The 18,747-nt window shown below is 41.2% G+C and overlaps 3 protein-coding genes across 5 annotated transcripts; 2 read left to right on the forward strand and 1 right to left on the reverse strand.

Annotated features, from left to right (window-relative positions):
• The first annotated feature begins 943 nt into the window (after window positions 1–943).
• Window positions 944–12,968, forward strand: LOC125289731 (PC-esterase domain-containing protein 1A-like). 2 transcript variants are annotated; one of them, XM_048236703.1, is made up of 12 exons: window positions 944–1,026; window positions 1,374–1,462; window positions 5,174–5,253; window positions 6,471–6,703; window positions 6,801–6,951; window positions 8,574–8,820; window positions 9,113–9,187; window positions 9,295–9,387; window positions 11,207–11,242; window positions 12,177–12,227; window positions 12,462–12,503; window positions 12,822–12,968. In XM_048236703.1, exons 1-12 carry the CDS (start codon window positions 986–988, stop codon window positions 12,875–12,877), a joined length of 1,194 nt encoding a protein of 397 aa, XP_048092660.1. In that variant the 5' UTR covers window positions 944–985; the 3' UTR covers window positions 12,878–12,968. The 2 variants fall into 2 exon arrangements, with proteins under 2 accessions (XP_048092660.1, XP_048092661.1); XM_048236704.1 differs by lacking the exon at window positions 11,207–11,242 and having other exon boundaries at window positions 12,822–12,967.
• Window positions 12,969–13,096: 128 nt separating this feature from the next.
• On the reverse strand, window positions 13,097–14,175 carry cskmt (citrate synthase lysine methyltransferase). Of its 2 annotated transcripts, none has more exons than XM_048236706.1 (2): window positions 14,014–14,175; window positions 13,097–13,820 (listed from the first exon to the last, which is right to left on the reverse strand). In XM_048236706.1, the coding sequence occupies exons 1-2, from the start codon at window positions 14,090–14,092 to the stop codon at window positions 13,138–13,140; spliced, it is 762 nt and encodes a 253-aa protein (XP_048092663.1). In that variant the 5' UTR covers window positions 14,093–14,175; the 3' UTR covers window positions 13,097–13,137. The 2 variants fall into 2 exon arrangements, with proteins under 2 accessions (XP_048092663.1, XP_048092665.1); XM_048236708.1 differs by having other exon boundaries at window positions 13,916–14,167.
• A 34-nt stretch (window positions 14,176–14,209) lies between these two features.
• otub1b (OTU deubiquitinase, ubiquitin aldehyde binding 1b) lies at window positions 14,210–18,149 on the forward strand. The gene is made up of 7 exons (XM_048236705.1): window positions 14,210–14,290; window positions 15,199–15,263; window positions 15,425–15,523; window positions 15,755–15,873; window positions 16,036–16,120; window positions 17,155–17,349; window positions 17,934–18,149. The coding sequence occupies exons 1-7, from the start codon at window positions 14,248–14,250 to the stop codon at window positions 18,129–18,131; spliced, it is 804 nt and encodes a 267-aa protein (XP_048092662.1). The 5' UTR covers window positions 14,210–14,247; the 3' UTR covers window positions 18,132–18,149.
• Window positions 18,150–18,747: the final 598 nt, after the last annotated feature.

An 18,747-nucleotide genomic window follows, 5' to 3' on the forward strand; every position in this document is an offset into this window, starting at 1 on the left:
CTTGGGTATATAGTTTTATTCAAGATTTTCACTGTGTTTTTATAATTTCTTTAATCTGCATCAAAAGTGTACTGCTGTTCTAGCAGTACCTACACTTTTGATGCAGATTAAAGAAATTATAAAAACACAGTGAAAATCTTGAATCGATACGATAAAGGTCATTGCCTATGTGTCAACCACTAAGCAATCAATTCTTTCGTTCAGCATGATGCGAGCTTCTGGGTACCCAGATTAAGCAATCCATTGTCCAGGTAGGGCCTAAGTACAGCTCTGGTCAAAGTTTGTGTCCTGGTATTTTAGCACACTGAATAAGCAATTCTGATATTAACAAAGAACATGGCCTAAAATAACTGACAGCATCATGAACAGTTTATAAAATAAATAATTTATTTGAGAAGTGGAATGCAGACTACACATTCACACAATCATTCACTCGCTGTTCTATAATGTATAACATTCATTAATATAGCCTAATGTAATATCTGATACGCCAAATCTAGGAAATCTCAAGGGCGAAAGAGTTGGAAAAACTCAAGGTCATTTTTATATCCTTTAGAATTTATAATTATTTATCAATGAATATGTCATCCTGATGTCGTAAGTGATGTCGCGTGTAAGTAATTTTTTTTTATATAAAACTCAAGCACAGAATTGCCACGCCTTCTAACGTGTCCATCCTGTTGTGTGAAGAAGGCTACCAGAGCCCGTTTACGGAGAGTCGGTGTTACATGGCAACTGGCTCCCATGTTAACTGGCTGCGTTGATGACGTTTCATGATTGATGAGTCTTTGCCAGATGTGGCCGCTTGCAGAAATTATATCTTGAGAAAAGTGGATTTGAGGGGTAGAGCTCCATAGACCTCCATTCATTCTGCACTTATTCGTGAGCGCCCTCATGTGGAACCAGAAAAGGAACTGCAACTAGTTCAGAAACCGGAAGTTTCCCGAGAGTGGCGGTTCTCCCCTTATTAGACTCTTAGCAGAGAATGTCAGCTTCTTTGGAGAGGCAAATGCTAGGTGGACCAAGGTAGGTCAATAATTGCCAGCTAATTAACGTTAATGTTCACAATGAAATAAAGTAGAAAGCAGTCTTAACGCCTTTTCAGATATCTAGACAGCATAGTCGTCCATTTTAACCGGCTAAATTCCTTAGAAACATATTTGACGCATTTGACTAAAATTGAGCATGGTTACATGGAACATGGTGTGCTTGCGTGAGATGTGTAACGTTATCAGTGCTAAGTTCTCAGCGCTAACATTAGCTAAATTTCCCGTTAGGGACACCGATATAATGTTACTTTTATTTTACATGTACTGCTGTAAAGGCAGACTATCAATGATGTATCTTGGCTTAGAAAAGTTTTTTTTTTCCAGAACGGTAAGCATGAAGACGCCACATGTTACCAACAAACAAGCCAGCCAGCTTCTGCACAACAAGTTTGTTGTCGTTCTGGGCGACTCCAGTGAGTACAAAACTGAAAGAAATACTGATACCACCAGGGTGGTATTTTAACGTAGGGACATGATAAACTTTAGTTAACTCATAGTGACCTTTATCAAATCTCCTAAAAGATTAGTCTTTTCGCTTTGTTTTGCTAATGAATCGTTGGGGTATATTTGGAAATTTACCACGTAATCTAATTTAGGTTAATTTACCCAGGTTTGTAGCTACAGTGGGCATTATATTTGTAATGGCCACTTCAGTCGCGCATTACGTGACGTGAAGCTGCGTGAAACCTTAGTAGGCTACCACTTTCAGCCACTGTGCGTTGCTCTGCCACTGTACGTCGCTCTGTCAGTAGCCTGCCTACCGCCCCTTCTGAAAAAGCAGGAGGCTGCCTTTAAACATAATTGTTGCCGAGAGGAATCCCAAGCCTACGAATTCAGTAACAAAATAAATCATGCATAATTAAAAATGACCTCGATTTAGGCTACTTGGGTATGGCATAAGGATTGGCTACACAGTGGTTAACGAAAATCGAAATCTGCTTTTGATAGCCTACCGGTGCCACTCCAGAAATCTTAATTTGCTGTCTACGTTATTGTCAGTGTTGGGGGTAACGAGTTACAAAGTACAATTCAAATTTCAGTAATTTGTTACAGTTACTGAATAACTGTAACGTCCATTCCTGCATTTCTGTTGATATTTTGACTTATTGTTTGCGAAACGCAAAAGGGATTCGATTGCCACTTCTGTTCAACCCTATAACAACAAATAGCTGTCAAAATGTACCCGTCCACATTTTAAAAAACAATTGAAATGACAGGCAGTTTGTGAGTTTTCTTACAGGTAGGCCCATAGCCAGGGCCGGAGTGGGGCCACTTTTCAGCCCAGGAGTTTCAGGTCCAAGACCGGCCCACGTTTTCCATGGTGGTGGAAATTGGATAAATGAAGCAACATTTCAGCTCTTACTATCCTGTAGTTTTTATTAGGACCATGGTTCAACAAATGTGTAAAGGTTATATAATAATTCACTTCAACTAAGAAGTTAACAAAAAAGATTCCACTATTCCACAAGTTAACAAAAGAAAGAAAGAAAGAAAGCCTTTGAAATGTAGCCTATTCCACGCTTCCACAAAGAGACATATTGAACTATGTTTAGGCTACATGTTTTTTGCATGGGTAGGCTATATTGTTGATTAGTGATTTAGCCTACTCCTTTACTACACCACACTTCTGAGCAAACAAGGCATATACCGTAGGTTTATCATGTAGCATAATTGCTCTTTCTTACATTAAATAACTGCACAAACAAAGCATTTACTGTAATGAACTGTCAGTTCCAACAACGTTGTTGATGATGCAGCGATAAATATCATTGGTGGAAACAGTGGCAACGTGTAATACCCCACCCCCTGGAAGTTTTCTGTCACGGCCTATGCCGACATTTTTCTAATTTAAACCGATTGATTAATGCTGGCATTGCCATTGCCAGCAGCAAAAACCTAAACTTATTGCAAGCATATAACACAGTTAACTTAAAGGAACACGCCACCCAATGTCAGTAGTAATATATGTTCTTACCTTAACTTTCACGAGTTGTCATACCTCTCCCGTGTCGGTACGTGCACTCAAACACTCTGGTGCGCAGCTGGACTGTGTTAGCATGTTGCTATGCTAGCGGGCTTTGCCGTAACTAGCCGTAGAAGTAATCAAAAACATCCACGTTTTCCCGACTTAAATACAGTTGCACAGTAGTTGATAGAAATGTCTCACGCCCGCAACATGAAATGTGGCGATTTTCCAAGAACTACAATGTGTGGCTTAATAGCACTTGGGAGTACCGACCTAAGCGTAGTAGTATTGTTAACACCTAATTGTAGATCCTATCCACCACAGAGTTTAGAATCCATGCTGGATCGACCCTCAGCCTCTCCCTCCCTCTGGCGAGAGAGGCACACACACTAGAGATGCGCTGATGGGCTATTATTTCAACCATAGCTGCATAGCAAAACTTATCATCCATCAGCCATCCATCAGCACCAAAGTTTTTTGAACAATTTTCAAAACCGCACCCGCCCACCATCCGCTGGTTGTTTTAATGTAGGCTATATGGGTGATGCAGCGCTGCTGACGTGAGGCTAGAAAGCCCTTGCCTGTTCTAGAAAGACTGATCCAATGCAGCAAATATATTAAAAGGCTGAAGTCGTACATTGGCTATGTTGTAGCCCATCCCTAGAATATCAGCAGCAAACTCAGTCTCTGTCTCGCAAAACAGTCTCCAAATAAAACGCACATCGGCCTGTTGCCTATTCTGCCAGCTTGTGACAATATATCGTCCAAAATGCTTGATTGCATTGCATTCTCCACATTTTTAGCTAAATTTTCATGTACCACATCAGCATTTTTGTTCAGTGAATCTTTTGTAAATTGCTTTACAATAGCGTCGGGCCCTTGTCAGCAGCCTTCGGCTTGCCTCTTGCCACTATTCAGTCCTTGTCTTCCGATGTCATTTCTGAGTCATCTACAGATGTTTACACACATTCACCTCCCTAAATAGAACCAACTTGACGTTGACTTCAACCTGTGTTATATCCTAGATGAGACTGCCTGGGTTATTTTGTTTCGATATTAGCTTATATAAAACACATAGTAATTGTAGCCTACCATTCAGGGAATAGGCATTTAAAGGAATTATCCGGAGTAAAATGCACTTTAGATCAATTTACGGATGATTGGGAGTACATACGTTGAGTTGACATCCAAATCATGTCATTCGGATGTGTTTTGAGAAAGTTCGATGTTACCGTTTTTAGTCAAAACTCGTTAGCCTGGAAGTGACGCGGGCATGTCATTTCGCCACTACAAAACGCTATTTTTATACCTCTTCTACAGTTCCAAACAACATTACACTTATGTGGTAGTGAGTAGAGGGTCCCTAAAGCCAAACCGAAGTATCCTGAGGTCTTAATGTGGTTTATGTAAATTGTAAATTTCCAGAGCGTGTTACTCCACACTCAACAATCGACTCCTATGGACTTTCCCCTGAAGATGGCAGCAAAGATGGAAACGTATTTTTGGAAAGGTACTGGCTTGATGAAATTCATTCTGGACTCTCTATCCGACCACATAAATACCTCGGGATACTTCGGTTTGGCTTTAGGGACCCTCTACTCACTACCACGTAAGTGTAATGTTGTTTGGAACTGTAGAAGAGTTATAAAAATAGTGTTTTATAGCGGCGAAATGACATGCCCGCGTCACTTCCAGGCTAACGAGTTTTGACTAAAAACGGTAACGAACTTAATCAAAACACATCCGAATGACATGATTTGGATATCAACTCAACGTATCTACTCCCCATCATCCGTAAATTGATCTAAAGTGCATTTTACTCCGGATAATTCCTTTAACCAAATATTTCTTTATTAGGGCAGGGCAGGCATATTTCTGGCTATTAAATTATTTCTAAACCAGTCTGCTAAAGTCTGTAGTGAAGTCTGTGTAGGGTTTTCCAAGCTCCATTTCTTTTACGAGACACCCTGCTCACAAGAGCCATCTACCGGTTGTTTGGGTTGTTGCAGCGTCATTGCAGCATCACTGGAAAAATACAAATTAAAGTTGCGTATCTCGAGTGAAGCTGGCCAATTTGAAGTAATGCCCACTGTAAGCCACACTTGAAATACACCATAGACCTCATTCATAAAGTCATCACTTTCCCCCTCTTTTCTAGTTCAGCGTGGGGTATACAAAGACTTGGTCATGCTTTTACAAAGGGACAACTACTTGGCTGCATCTCAGCTGAAGACTAAGGTAGGTCCTGAATCACGGAGGATCGCAGATCATCTGTGGTCAGGACTGCACAGTTGCATGTTTTAACAAAAGGAACCGCTTTCCTAAGGCTCTGGCCATACACATTAAACGGTCTGTGCTGTTAGAAAGATGGCCCTGATGAACCCGGAAGATAAGATAAAGGGAGAGGGCTCTTATTAGACATTCTCTGGGGAAGAGTAGAGTGGATTAATTTCAAAGCGAACTTAAAGGTGCAGTCAGGGATGTTGTGTGTTTTCAAGCCCATACATTTTTTTGTTACATTTAGCAATCATTTCCCATTCCATGAGTAGACTGTAAAAAAATGTCTCCAGGCTTCGAAAACCGAACAAAGTGAGGGAAGCCTAACTTGACTCTCGCCAGATGAATTTCGTTCCGCCTAGCTCCACTCGCATCCATCTGGGATTGCTTCCGTTGGGGGTGATTTCGGCACCAGATTTTATGGCACAGCCAATCAGGACGCAGGGCGGGAGTTTCATAGATGTGACGTAGCGGAGAAGCGACTGTGAGACTGTTCTCAGCGTCACGGGTTGGCTTCGATGTGAGTGGATAAGCCACTTGTCCGTAATCTTTATTGACGCTACTTCAGCCAATCATATGCAAGGATTTTTGATAAGGCCCAGCCTTCTGAAACACCTCTCCATTGGAGTGATCCCAGATGGATGAGTGGAGCTAGGCGGAACGAAATTCATCTGGCGAGAGTCAGGTTAAGGGAAGCCTGCGCCCCAAACAAAAAAGAAATACTGAAGTGAGCAGTGAGCTACCTCTGTCTGGCGTGCTTCCTTTGGTCCTTGGTTAAAATATAATGTAAGGTTGTTTTATTTTCTTTCACAAAAGCGTCTGCTAATAAAATGCAAATATCAACATTAACACATACAAACACAAAATCCTTGATTGCACCTTCCCCATACTGAAAAGCTTTGCCTATTTTTAACATTGGTTAGATGTACCTAAACTAGCAAAGCGAGATGCATCAAACAAAGTAGTCCACTGCAAATGGTAAGATAAATGGGTACCAAATATATTTATGAAGGTATACTCGTGGTTTCTCCACTTCATGGCGCACTGTCATAGCCTGGATTCAGCTTTGAGTAGTTCATTCAAATTACTTCTCTAAATGTTTCATTATTTCTCACTCATGATGCAGGTTTAGTACAGCGAGCGAACCCTTGTTGACATCTGTTTCTGTGTATTCCCAGGGTGAGGAGCAATTTGAGAAGGATGAGCTTCTTGAGGGTGGTACTAAAGGACATATGTCCAACGGCACAAAATACAAGGAGGTCCGACAGTACATGTCGGACCACCACCAAGTTCGATTCTATTTTGTTACGAGAGTTTATTCTGAGTATGTGCAGAGAATTTTGGAGGAGTTTGAAAAGGGTCCCAAACCGGACTTGGTGATCATGAACTCGTGCGTGTGGGACGTCTCCAGGTATTTATCGGCTTTCAGCGTGCTATCATCTTCACACATGAAACAGACATGTTTTATGTATGATGCACTGAGTTACGTAGTTTTTGTTCACTCTCAGATATGGGCGACAGTGGGAGCCGGACTACATGGAAAATTTAACCCGTTTTTTTCGAAAGCTGAGAACCATTCTCCCAGAGGAGGCTTTGATCATCTGGAACCTCACCATGCCACTGGGCAAAACCATTATTGGTGGTTTTTTGGTGCCAGAGGTAGATACACATACTGAACATGTGTTTTTTTGTCTAGATCAGATAAAACATTTTGACCAATGTTGACACATTTTAATGGCTTTGAGCATAGATTATGGTTGTGTGAAAGGACCTGCAAAAGACTTAAAAAGAAAGTCGCTGAACTGAGAGTATTACATTTAAATCAAATGTATATCTGTCTAAACAAAGAAAATAAAATTTTATATATACATATATATAAAAAAAAAAGTAGGATACAGAAACTAGAGATACACAGCTGTTTAGAGGCGTGTCTGGTTAGAGCTTCGGGCTTGAAACCGAAGGGTTGCCGGTTCAATCCCCGACCAGTAGTGCTTGGCGGTATGAACAAAAATGTATATCACGGTATTTTTCAAAATTCTTACGGTTTCACGGTATATGACGGTATTTTTTTTACCATGCATAATCAGATGTTAACAGCATTTTCTAAAGGTTGAGAGAGGAATTGCTGCAGTACATTGACTAAGGATGGTCTATTTTACTGTCATGATGTAGAATAACTCCACACTAGTGGTAATGCAGTTTTGCATGGCCCCAGAAAATGATGCTGTTTACAAAGAGCCACTCATGATTCTAATGAAGAATCTAATCAGAATGCAAAGACAATTGCAGTCAAAATACAGAACTTTTACTGTGCAAATTTCACAAACATCTACATATGAACATATAAAACCAATACAAAAAGTAGTGCAACTTGCAATAATTATACTTTTTTGAAAATGATACAATTTAAAATAAAACCTCTGTTAATTTGCTTACTCTGTCAAATAGGCCTATCAGAAATGTATTGTTATTGTGTGGTTTACATGACGTTAGTGGTAGGCTAACGTTAACTTCATGTGGATGTCTTGTTAGCCTGCCATGAGCTTCGGTTCGGTTCGATAGGCAAAACAAAAAAGTTCGTTTTGGTGCACTGATGACAGTCAGGATCATTTCTAACTAGCCAGCTAGTATTGCTCAGTACACGTTTATAACATGCTTTACTTGCTACTTGGATAATTTCAGCGAATATTCTTAAGGTGAGATGAATGATAAGATCATTAAACTTCACTGTGTTCGGTGGGTTGCTAACTAACGACATCACCTACTAGCCAGCTAGTTACAGCTGTTGAACAATCTCAATAGAATTGTCGTGACGGTAGGCTAAATCCTTTTCAATGCAGTATCCCTTAACGTTTTTCCTTAACTAAAGAAACAATTTAAGGTATTATTCACCCTTAAATAAACCCCTTAAAAGGAGAAACCCTTAGGGGTCATACTTCAGGGGAAAAACTTTAGGTGTTTTGTGTTTACCCTCACTATGCCTCGCAGTGGCACCATGCGTGCGTGTGAAAAAAAGTTCCGTCTGAAACACTGTCGCGCGGCGCAGCGTTCCAAACGTTGTGTAATCAAATACACCGGTATGGCAGTATATTAAAAATGGTACACCGGTATACGGTGTGAACCGGTATACCGACCAGTAGGAAAAATGTGGGCGGGGGAAGTGACCTGCTCCAGGTTAATGTTCACTGTTTCACTAATTCACGGATGGGATAAATGCAGAACAAAGAACAAATTTCCCTCATGGGATCAAAAGAGTATCTATACTTATACCTTACCCTTAGGTTGCAGAGTTTGGCCCGTCGCTGCGTTTCGATATCATCGAGGCCAACTACTGCAGCGCCACGCTGGCCAGCGTGTACGGCCTGGACGTGCTGGACCTACACTTCCAGTTCCGCTTCAGCCTGCAGCACCGCATGAAGGATGGGGTGCACTGGAACGCCGTGGCCCATCGCCGCATCACCTGCCTGCTGCTGGCGCACGTTGCCAACGCCTGGGGTGTCGAGCTGCCACCATCACAGCCTCCAACAGGTACACCTGCCACTCAGATTGGCACCACGGATTGCAGGGCAGGGTCAGGACAGTTGTTGAGTCAGATGAATGAATATTAGTTTTCATGGTGTAGACTTGGTGTTAATGTGAGTAGGGAATTATTACTGTTTTATACTGTGTGTTTGGTTGTCTAATGATTTCTGAATCATTAAAAAACAATCCACCATATAGTGAGTGAGTCAAGAAGTTAATTCAGTTTAATTTAATTCAAATCAACACATTGATGGTGGGCATTCCCCCTCATCCTGTAAGATGTGTCTCTCTCTTATAGGTCTGAATCAAAGCTTTAGTGAGCAAGATCCAACCAAGGAGACTCAGCAGCAACCAAGGAAAGCCCAGAATTCAGGTAACCACAGAGTGAGAAGACCCCACTGGATGTTGTTATGGAACATGACTGTCATCTCCTTTGCGTCACGCTTCATTTTCCCTCCCTAAACATAAACGTTCTCACAGTCTATAGGTGCAGACCGAGGGCATGGGGATACAACAACTACCCAGTGCCCCCCAACCCCTGTATGACTTCTTTGACCTCAAACTTCTATGGAGGTGAATGTTTTTTTTTCTGTTTGGTTGTTTTGGGGTGTAATTTATAGTGTTTTATTTCTGGATTGTGGTGATCTGGTGTAATGTTGTTGGCACTTGACTGTCACACAATGACATTTCCAAATGTTCTATGATTCTATAACCCTGGAATGGAACCCTTTCATTTTCAAGGTTTGCAGTGCAGAAAATGTGGCTAGAAATGAGCACTGTAAGACCCTGCTGAAGTGCCTAGCATCGGCCATTGAAATTAATGGGGATGGTACTTCCATCTTCTTTCTTGTAATTTGATTTTTCTTTGTATGTTCGTCAACAAACATGTTGGTCAACAAGTTTTACAACTAAACATTTTCATGTAAAAATCTGTGCATAACTCCAAAGTTAGATCTTTTCAAATGTTCCATGATACAATGACCAATGGATGGCACCTTCTCATGTTCTAGGTTTGCAGTGCCGCTGATCTATTCCTTCATTTAATGCAGTCTTGTCATTCAGTCAATAGGCTCACTCGACTTGATGCACATCTGTTTAGATCTGACTTGATGTTATGCATGCTAGGTTAAATGCAATGCATACTGGTTAGAAGAACTGTCCGACTTCATCCATCCAGAAAGGAACTTACCATGGTGTAACCATGTTACATGACCTTAAAATATCGTAGGTGCCTTCATTCAGGTTGTCTTTTTAACTCAACAAGATGCAGAAAAACTAATTCAGTTCTTGCAGTTGTCTTTTCCATGGACTACAGAACTCTACTGCTAGACTTTTAACTAAGACTGAAACTGAACTGCACTGGCTCCTATTTCCTATAGAATTGATTTTTAAGGTTATGTTAATTACTTTCCAACCTTCATATATCTTGGAAGGGATCTCCAAAGTGCTATGACAGGTTTCCATTATGCCCCCAAATTCTGCCTCTTCCTGGACAGTTATGTCAGATGAATGAATGTAGACTTGGTGTTAATGTGAGTAGGGAATTATTACTGTTTTGTACTGTGTGTATACTGTGTTATTATTATTATTATTATTATTATTAAAATTAGTAAAATGGAATGGATGAAACCTTCTTATATGACAGGTCACTTTTTTTGCGAAAATTAGTAAAAATGGAATGGATACCTTCTTATATGTGACTTTTTGCAACAATGTTAGGCTAGCCTACTGAGAACTTTTTGATATTCTGTTATTTAATGCTGTTGGTTAAATCGATGATGTCTCCTGCGTCAGGTAGACTGCAGCTGATCTGTTCGGGACTAGCTGCTGTCTGTTCTAGCTACTCCCGGCTAGAATTTGCAGTTAATGTTGATGTATGAAGTCAGCCTACTCTCCTCTCACGAGCCACACCAATTGGAAGTCGGATATCCAATGTGTTACACTATCAGGGTTCCCACGGGTCATGGGATTTCTGGAATCTGGAAATTTGATAGTTTATTCCAGACATGAAAAGTCATGGAATTTTATCATTTGTGGGGCAAGGTCATGGAATATCAGGGAATTTTGTAGTAGCAGGTTAAAATTGACATTAATGCAAATATATGTCCACGCAGAATTGCTATATATCTGGTAATTAGCTTTACTGCTTGCTTGAGTGGTTGTGGTTGGCCTAAAAAAAAGTAAAAGATTCTTGAATGCTATCGCGGCTACTCTTAAATCTTTGGTCGGTATATTGTATGTTTTGAATAGAAATACCTTGCTTGCACATCCAGAAGATTTGGGGTGTGAGAGAGATGAAGGCAACAAAACAGATGTCCACTAAGCATGTTGTTGAAACTTTCTCATTTAATGCTGGCATTAAGTTGCATTGTTACATTTTCCAATGTTTCAGGGCACCATGACGCATGGATGGAATCTCCTCATATTCGTATGTTCAGTCTTGTCATGTGGTGAATTTGTCTGTCACACTAAGGTGGGGATCACATTGGAAATAATGAAGCGGCAGCAGTAACGCGTAACGCAACGCTCAGACCATAATAAATCAAAAGAAGTCCCATCGTTCCTGTTACACAAACTCTATACGCTCGCGTTACGCTTTGAAAGTTGAACTTAAATTGTTTGACGGTAGCGTAACACTGCCGCTCCAGTTGTTCTGCTGCCTAACCATAGTGAATAATAGGCCAAGGTCACCCCTGCCTAATGGGAAGCCGGAGTTACATGGTGTTACATTATGACCCAATCACTTGTCAGTTGAACACTAGGGCTTTACTGTTTGGCAGAAATTGTTTTGAGTTTTCTTTGTGGAGTGCTACAGTGTAATATTGTTAAGCTGCAGCCTGCCACCACAACAGTTGGCCTTTCTTAATACCAATGTGGTGTATATCAGAAATCTGCACTTTCAAGAGCTATTAATGTGATGCGTAAGAAACTCCAGCTTCCCTGTCTCCAACAGGTGCTTATAGTGGGAAATTATATGTATATATGTATAGGCCATCCCTCTGTGTTCACACATGTTGGTCATTTGTCAAACATGCACAATTTCTGCATGATTTGTCTCCGACATTCTTGTCACCTGCTCAATGTTCACGTGGCTGGCGTAGACTAAGAATCAGCTCTTAATCATAAATATGTCGACACTATTCCTCTCACAATCAAATTAAAAATATATATTTTTGTGAATATAAATATGAGCTTTGCTTTGTATTTCTAGGGGTGACTGAGTTTTTGTTGATCATGAAATGTTCAGCTCTAGTGCTCTGTCATCCAACCCAGAACTTTCCTGCATTGTAGGCCTTTTTTTTACAACCTGTGAAGCTATTTCCATCTTATTAGAGCATTGTTTTTTTTTTTTTTCCCCTCAGGTCAAGACTTCTCCAGGGACTACATTCCACCTCAGACAGGGCCATATTACGGTAAGGCCTGAACCAAAAGCTGAACATATCCCTCATTCATTCAGTGGTCTCCTCCAATGTTTCATTCTGAGAATACTGTGGTCACTATAATCTTTGTGGCTTCAAAACCACACCAATACGCTCAATCTAAATTTCTTGTAACACCTCACCATTTAACATCCTAACAGTGATAGGATCCAGTTTAGCACTGTCCTTAGTGCACCATGTGTCAGGATTGTTTTTCTCCCCTTTCAGATCAAGGCTTCTTTATTGGCTACCCTACCCAGGACTCCAATGGTAAGCGAAGCAGCAAAGGTGTATTGTTATTTAAATCATTTAAGTATATACTGTATGCAGCATTCAGATGCTGCTGAAGACTCATTTGTCCAAGTCCAGACAGATCACTGTGAACTTCATGTACATGAATGACCAACTTTGTAATGCTCTAGATCAGCATTTCATCTACAGTAGATCACATACTCCCTAAACAACTATTATTTAGGCATAAATACATATGCTTAAAAGTGTTATGAAATGCAGAAATTATACTAGGCATGTAAACTCCCCTTGTGAATTTAGTATCTAATATCTGTTTTGTTTGTTTGTGTGTCCTAGATGACAACTATGTAATGCGGAGCAAGTACAGGCGTGCACAGTACAGGCCGTACTGAGACCCTTTTGCCTTCCTTACTTTTAGATTGGAACAATTTTAGAATTTTAAGTGTGTTTTTTATTATTTTATTGGTTTTCTTACATTCTTTTAATAAAATTAGAAATATTTGTTTAATGTCTGGTGTGTGCATTTACATGGGCATTGAGGAGTGAGTGTGGTGTGGGTGAGGTTGCTTTATCAGCACTAGTTATGAAATAACTTGAAGACAAGTCTGGTCTGTGAAACACTGCACAGGGTTCAATTTGAGTTTGAAGTACATTACAGTGTTGAATTACGAGAGGTTATTTCATAACAATAGTAGCACACTCCTCGTAGCACGCCAACCTCCTGGACCCCTACATTAGCAGCCACCTCCCCAGTGCCAAATGTCTCTTTCTCCAGCCACAAGATCCTGGCATCTGGATCTTCATCCGAAAGCTGGATTAGACTTCCGGTGCTGCGCAGAACACCCAGGCACTGCCTCAGGATCTGCCCAGCCTTGACCTGTCCATCCCGGGACCTCAGCAGAGCATCTGTGGTGCCTTTGTCCACAATCAAGTCCAAACTTTGTGGCCTGAAGTGTTCCTTGAGCCGAGTGCAGTCCAGTTCTAAGAAAGCCAAGCTGGATAGTGGATTTTGAGGCTTAACTGGTGTCCTCTTTGTATGTTCCTGCATGAGCTTTACAGCAACTGGGGATATGTCTACACAGGTGACAACGACTGGCCACGGTGTGTGCTTGTAAATGGAAGGTCCCAAAGCGGACGTCCCACAGCCCATGTCCAGTATGTGCACTGAGGCATCTGAATCTGTGGGAAGCTTTAGCAGAGGCAGGATGATGTCTTGCACAGCGTCAAATCCAAAGAACCACTCAAAGTTCTTGAATTTATTTGTGTGCTGACTATTGGTTTCAGAGTAAAATCGGTCCCATGTTGCCTTTTTGTCCATGTGCTCAATCAATTCAGCTGTTTGGAATCAGACAGAAAAAAATGTCAAACATTTTCACTGAGCTAACTAACACATAACGAGCCGAAATGAACCAGCATGCCATTTACCAGACCTTAAAGGCCGCTATAGACTAGTTTCGAGGTCGGTCAAATATTATGTCGTTTGCGATGTCTAATTGTGGTGTAGCAAGAAAGATCATGTTACACAAACTTGTTAAACTTGTTTGGTGCCACCGCCTTGCCATCTCGAGCACCATTTGGTATCTTCTTGGATGTACTCTGTGCATCATTCTTGGACTTGCCGTGTCACTAGCCTAACAGCTCGGAATGTCTTTCAAATAAATGTCACAGTGTTCATTGACCAAAACATGAGGGACGTGCACAATACGACCCGGAAGTAAAGTAAGGATTGAAGAGGGGAGGGGGGAACAACAGTAGATCTAAGATGGCGGATGAACAGCAGGAAACACCACAGGGAGAGATGGAGGGTGAGTTAAATAACAGTTTTTTTTCTTGAACGATTATCTTGTCAGTTATTGTTAATCTGGCGTCCACGTCCGTACACATTATTGCAAGTACCGTAATGCCATTTCTACGAAAATAACTCATTTAGAAGATATACAATTTTTGCACAGCCTCTTGGTGCAACATGAGAGGAAGGAAAGAAAGAAATGGGGGAGGCCAGTGCTTGTAAGTCACACAAAGAGGAGTAAACTAACAGACGGTGGATTTTTCACTTTATACGTTTATTCAGAACAAGGATTCATCCTTGAAATGTAGTGTTGGCATATTTTGTCTGGTGTTTTGTCGCTGAAACGAGTGTGTAATGGCTGTCCTACGCCTGCAACGAAACTGGATAGTTAGCCAGCTAGCTAGCAAAGCTGCTAGAATAGCCAGCTAATCAATTCCAGCCGACCTACAAAATTGGAACAACCCGAGTTTGCTACCTTATTTATTACACTGACTGGAAACAACACACGGGTTTGTTTACATGGAGGCGGATGCTGTTTCTTAACACGACACGAGAAGACAGCGGCGTTGCTGCATTTTGCGCTTAATGCACTCTTTCATCTCTCACGATATGGTGGTAATTGTGTCAATTGACAGGTCCTATCGTGTTGAAAGTCATAGTACCGATGATAAGTTATGCCAAGACCATATAAAATAGACGGAACATTTGGGATGCCATGATGTTGTCCATGCCTAGATGAGTAACGTTAGTCACTGTAACGTTAAACACCGAACTTCTAAATTATACTTAACATTAGGTGTCATTTTTAGACTGTTCAGTAAGCGTCTACAATTAAGAGTGTATTCGTTTTGAAACTAATGTGTGGTCAAGTCAGTAAAAATATGTTCAACAAATAAAAATAATGCCCCTCTTCTTGGTGTTCAGCTGGAGTAAACTGCCTCGCCTACGACGAGGCCATAATGGCACAACAAGATCGGATTCAGCAAGAGGTGAGTGGATCTTATTTTAAAGGTAACATTAACCCATTATTGAAAGGAATGGGTCAAATATAGGTCCATGCCTTATTTATCAGTAGTACCATTGTTGCCCTCAGTTATGTTCAAAGCAGTGTGTGCACTCACTCCCTGTGTTTTGTTGGTTTTGTCTGTAGATAGCAACTACGACTCCTTTAGTGTCAGACAGACAGGACTTGTCCATTCTGCAAAGAGAGTATGCGCAAGATGACGGCATCTATCAGCTGAAGATTAAGGTAAGTCCTGTCCAAACAGTTTGAATTGTAATGTATTTAGTTAATTGTTCACTGTTAACCATGAATATTGTCTCAAGGCCTTTACAGGACATTTACATAAGAACAAAGGTAGTGACGAGAGGAAATTGCTTTTTGTATGTTTCTTTTCCCAAGAAGCAACAGTGCAATCACATGATTAAAAAAGGGAAGCAAAAAAAATCACCCATATGCGTCTTTGCTATGCTCTTTCAGGACTTGCACAAAAAATACTCATACATCCGAAAGACACGGCCCGATGGAAACTGTTTCTACAGAGCATTTGGCTTCTCACATCTGGAGTCTCTTCTGGATGACAGCAAAGAGCTTCAGAGGTGAGAAAGGAGGAATTGTGATTTATTCGAAGGGTATTTGCTCAGTAAATAGATATTTGGGAAGTGATATATTTATCTGTATATGATTGTGGGAGAACCATTGAACCCCATTCTGTAGAATCTTTCTTACTAATACTCTAATGGACTTGTTTTACCTTACAGGTTCAAAGCGGTGGCAGCCAAGAGTAAACTGGACCTAGTGAACCAAGGCTTTACAGAGTTCACTATTGAAGACTTCCACAACACTGTGAGTAATGGCACCTTTGGGTGTCAGGGGTGTTTCATATCATATCTCGATGAACGTGTTGTGCTCTATTGAAAATATCCACCAACCTTAAAGGATAATTCCGGTATTTAGCACTTTGAGTCCCTTTTCTGGTTTATTTTGGATGAACTAGAGTGGTGGACACCGAAATTTTGACGATGGATCCTGTCTCGACTTTTCTGACTCGTTTTGAATCGCCTTTGACTACTTCAGAGTGGCTGGCTATGGGCATGCACAAACATGTCCTTAAAACAACCCTTAAAGGAACCGTATGTAAGAAATGTATTTCAATTAATCATAAAATGGCCCTGAAATGTCACTAGACATTAAGAAATCATGTTCATTTCAAATACTTATATCACTGACAACAGTAGTCCGACCAGGATATTGTCATTTAAAAAGTGAAGTTGCAGCCCTCAACTGATGTTGATGTTGTGTTTTAGCCTGATGCGCCACCCTCCACCTATCTACTAATCACGCAGTCAATAGTGTTTCAGCATCTGGGTTGGCGACCTCAAGTCAGGGGGAGGTAGAGGGGATACACCGCTCTACAGTAATTTGAAAGTGATTGCAGTACCAGTTTTGGTCACAATCTTACATATGGTTCCTTTAACATTCGTTTTCAAAACTGCAACTCACCAAGTGGTTAGTGGTGCTCGTTGATGTTCCAAAACAAGTAGCGTAGCGAAATACAGTTTTGTCATGTTTTAATTGGCATTTTGTAAAATCCCATTGATTTCTGTTGGAAGACTCATTACACGTTGATATTACTGCGCCACCGGAAATGGAAACGGGGGCTGTTTACATTTGGTTGTTTTACTGTCTATGTTTCAGGCTCAACTTTAGCTGTTGGCTGCAGCAACTCGAGCTAGGTAGAACCAATTGTCTGTACTGACAGTACTCAAAAAAACAGAGATCTGTGTGAAAAATCGCCGGAATTCTCCTTTAAATTTTTCTTATGTCTAGTTCATGAACCATGTTTTTAGTAGGGTGCTAATTTTCTCTCTTTACTGTAGTTTATGGACCTTATTGAACTCTGTGAAAAACAGCCTGCGCTTGAGGAACTGCTCAACTCATTCAACGACCAGAGTGTTTCAGACTACGTGGTGGTCTACCTGCGGCTGCTCACGTCTGGCTACCTGCAGCGAGAGCACGGTTTCTTCCAGCACTTTATTGAGGGAGGGCGCACCGTCAAAGAGTTCTGCCAGCAGGTAGGCTTCAACGTGCACAAACCCAATCCTCAAATGGGTGTGTGGTGACCACAGTCAGGAACCTTTGGGTGTGGTGGGGAGTTTCTGAAACCAAAGGATATAAGTTTCCCACGTATAAGTTTTCCCTAAGTATGACCCACATAATTAAGTCTAAAAAAATGTAGGACTTACACTGTAGATGATAGGCTGGCAAAGTAAAAGTGGTTGGGGATTAAGTTCAATTTCAATTCCCTGTTTACTGTTTACTTGACTAGCTGATTTGGCATATTGTAGCATTAACACTTGTAGATGATATATTTTACCTGAATGTATAATGGAGGGGTTCCTTTAGTATACCTCTAGGCAAAAGGCAAAAAGAAAAAAAAGATCAGTGTTTTGTTCAAATATTATTTGTCTTTGTTCAATCCAATGTTACGGAGTTGGCTTACTGTAAATGTTTGTGTTAATGTCTTCAAGTGTGAATGTTCCTGTCTCTCTTGTAGATGTCTAAAACAACCAACTATGTCTGACAGTCAAGTCCTTCTTATACCCTATAATTCCATCCTGTTCCTTATACATTTTTCTGTTTCGATCCCTTATGTCAGGAGGTTGAGCCCATGTCCAAAGAGAGCGATCACATCCACATCATCGCCTTGGCTCAGGCTCTCAACGTCTCCATTCTGGTGGAATACATGGACCGGGGCGAGGGGGGAACGGTCAACCACCACGTCTTCCCTGAAGGTGGCGAGCCCCGCATCTTCCTCCTCTATCGACCGGGCCACTACGACATACTCTACAAGTAATAAAAGCCTACTCTCCAATCCTCTCCTCCTCCTCCTCCCTCCCCCTTCCCCCTCAAACTCCTCTCTCTCTGAGCCTAGATTCTCATGCATCCCTGTAGCACCATGGGATGATCATAGTAACGTGCTTGGTTCAGTCACATCTCAACAGCATCCATCTGGAGGTATGACCAACTAAGCAAGTTAAAGACAACCCCAGGTTTCACCCGGATGTTTGAGACTCCAGACTCCGATATGTTTGCATCATCCCACACCTAAGGAAGGTGGGCTGGGACAGGGTGGGGGGTGGATTGGAAACTTACCACAACAGTCGAAGCCACGTTGATTCATGCAGTGTGTTGGTGTGCAAGGGGGTCTGGCCCTCCCCTGGGGCCGGCGGCGACTTGAGTCAGCCGCTATCTGGGTTTGTGCTATGGTATTCGGGAAGGACACAAAACAAACCGACAGGCAGAGAAACAAATTTGCTCTTCACTTCAGTTTATTACCCTGTTCTCATTCCCCACACACACACACAAACAAAATGATCAACTGAAATGAATAAAAATTGAAAATGGATTTAAAAAAAAAAATCTACCAATGAAAATAGGATGCAAATGAAAACCTTAGCAGTAACTCCAGG

This window comes from Alosa alosa, chromosome 24 (genome assembly GCF_017589495.1).
Source record: "Alosa alosa isolate M-15738 ecotype Scorff River chromosome 24, AALO_Geno_1.1, whole genome shotgun sequence".
Lineage (NCBI taxonomy): Eukaryota > Metazoa > Chordata > Actinopteri > Clupeiformes > Clupeidae > Alosa > Alosa alosa.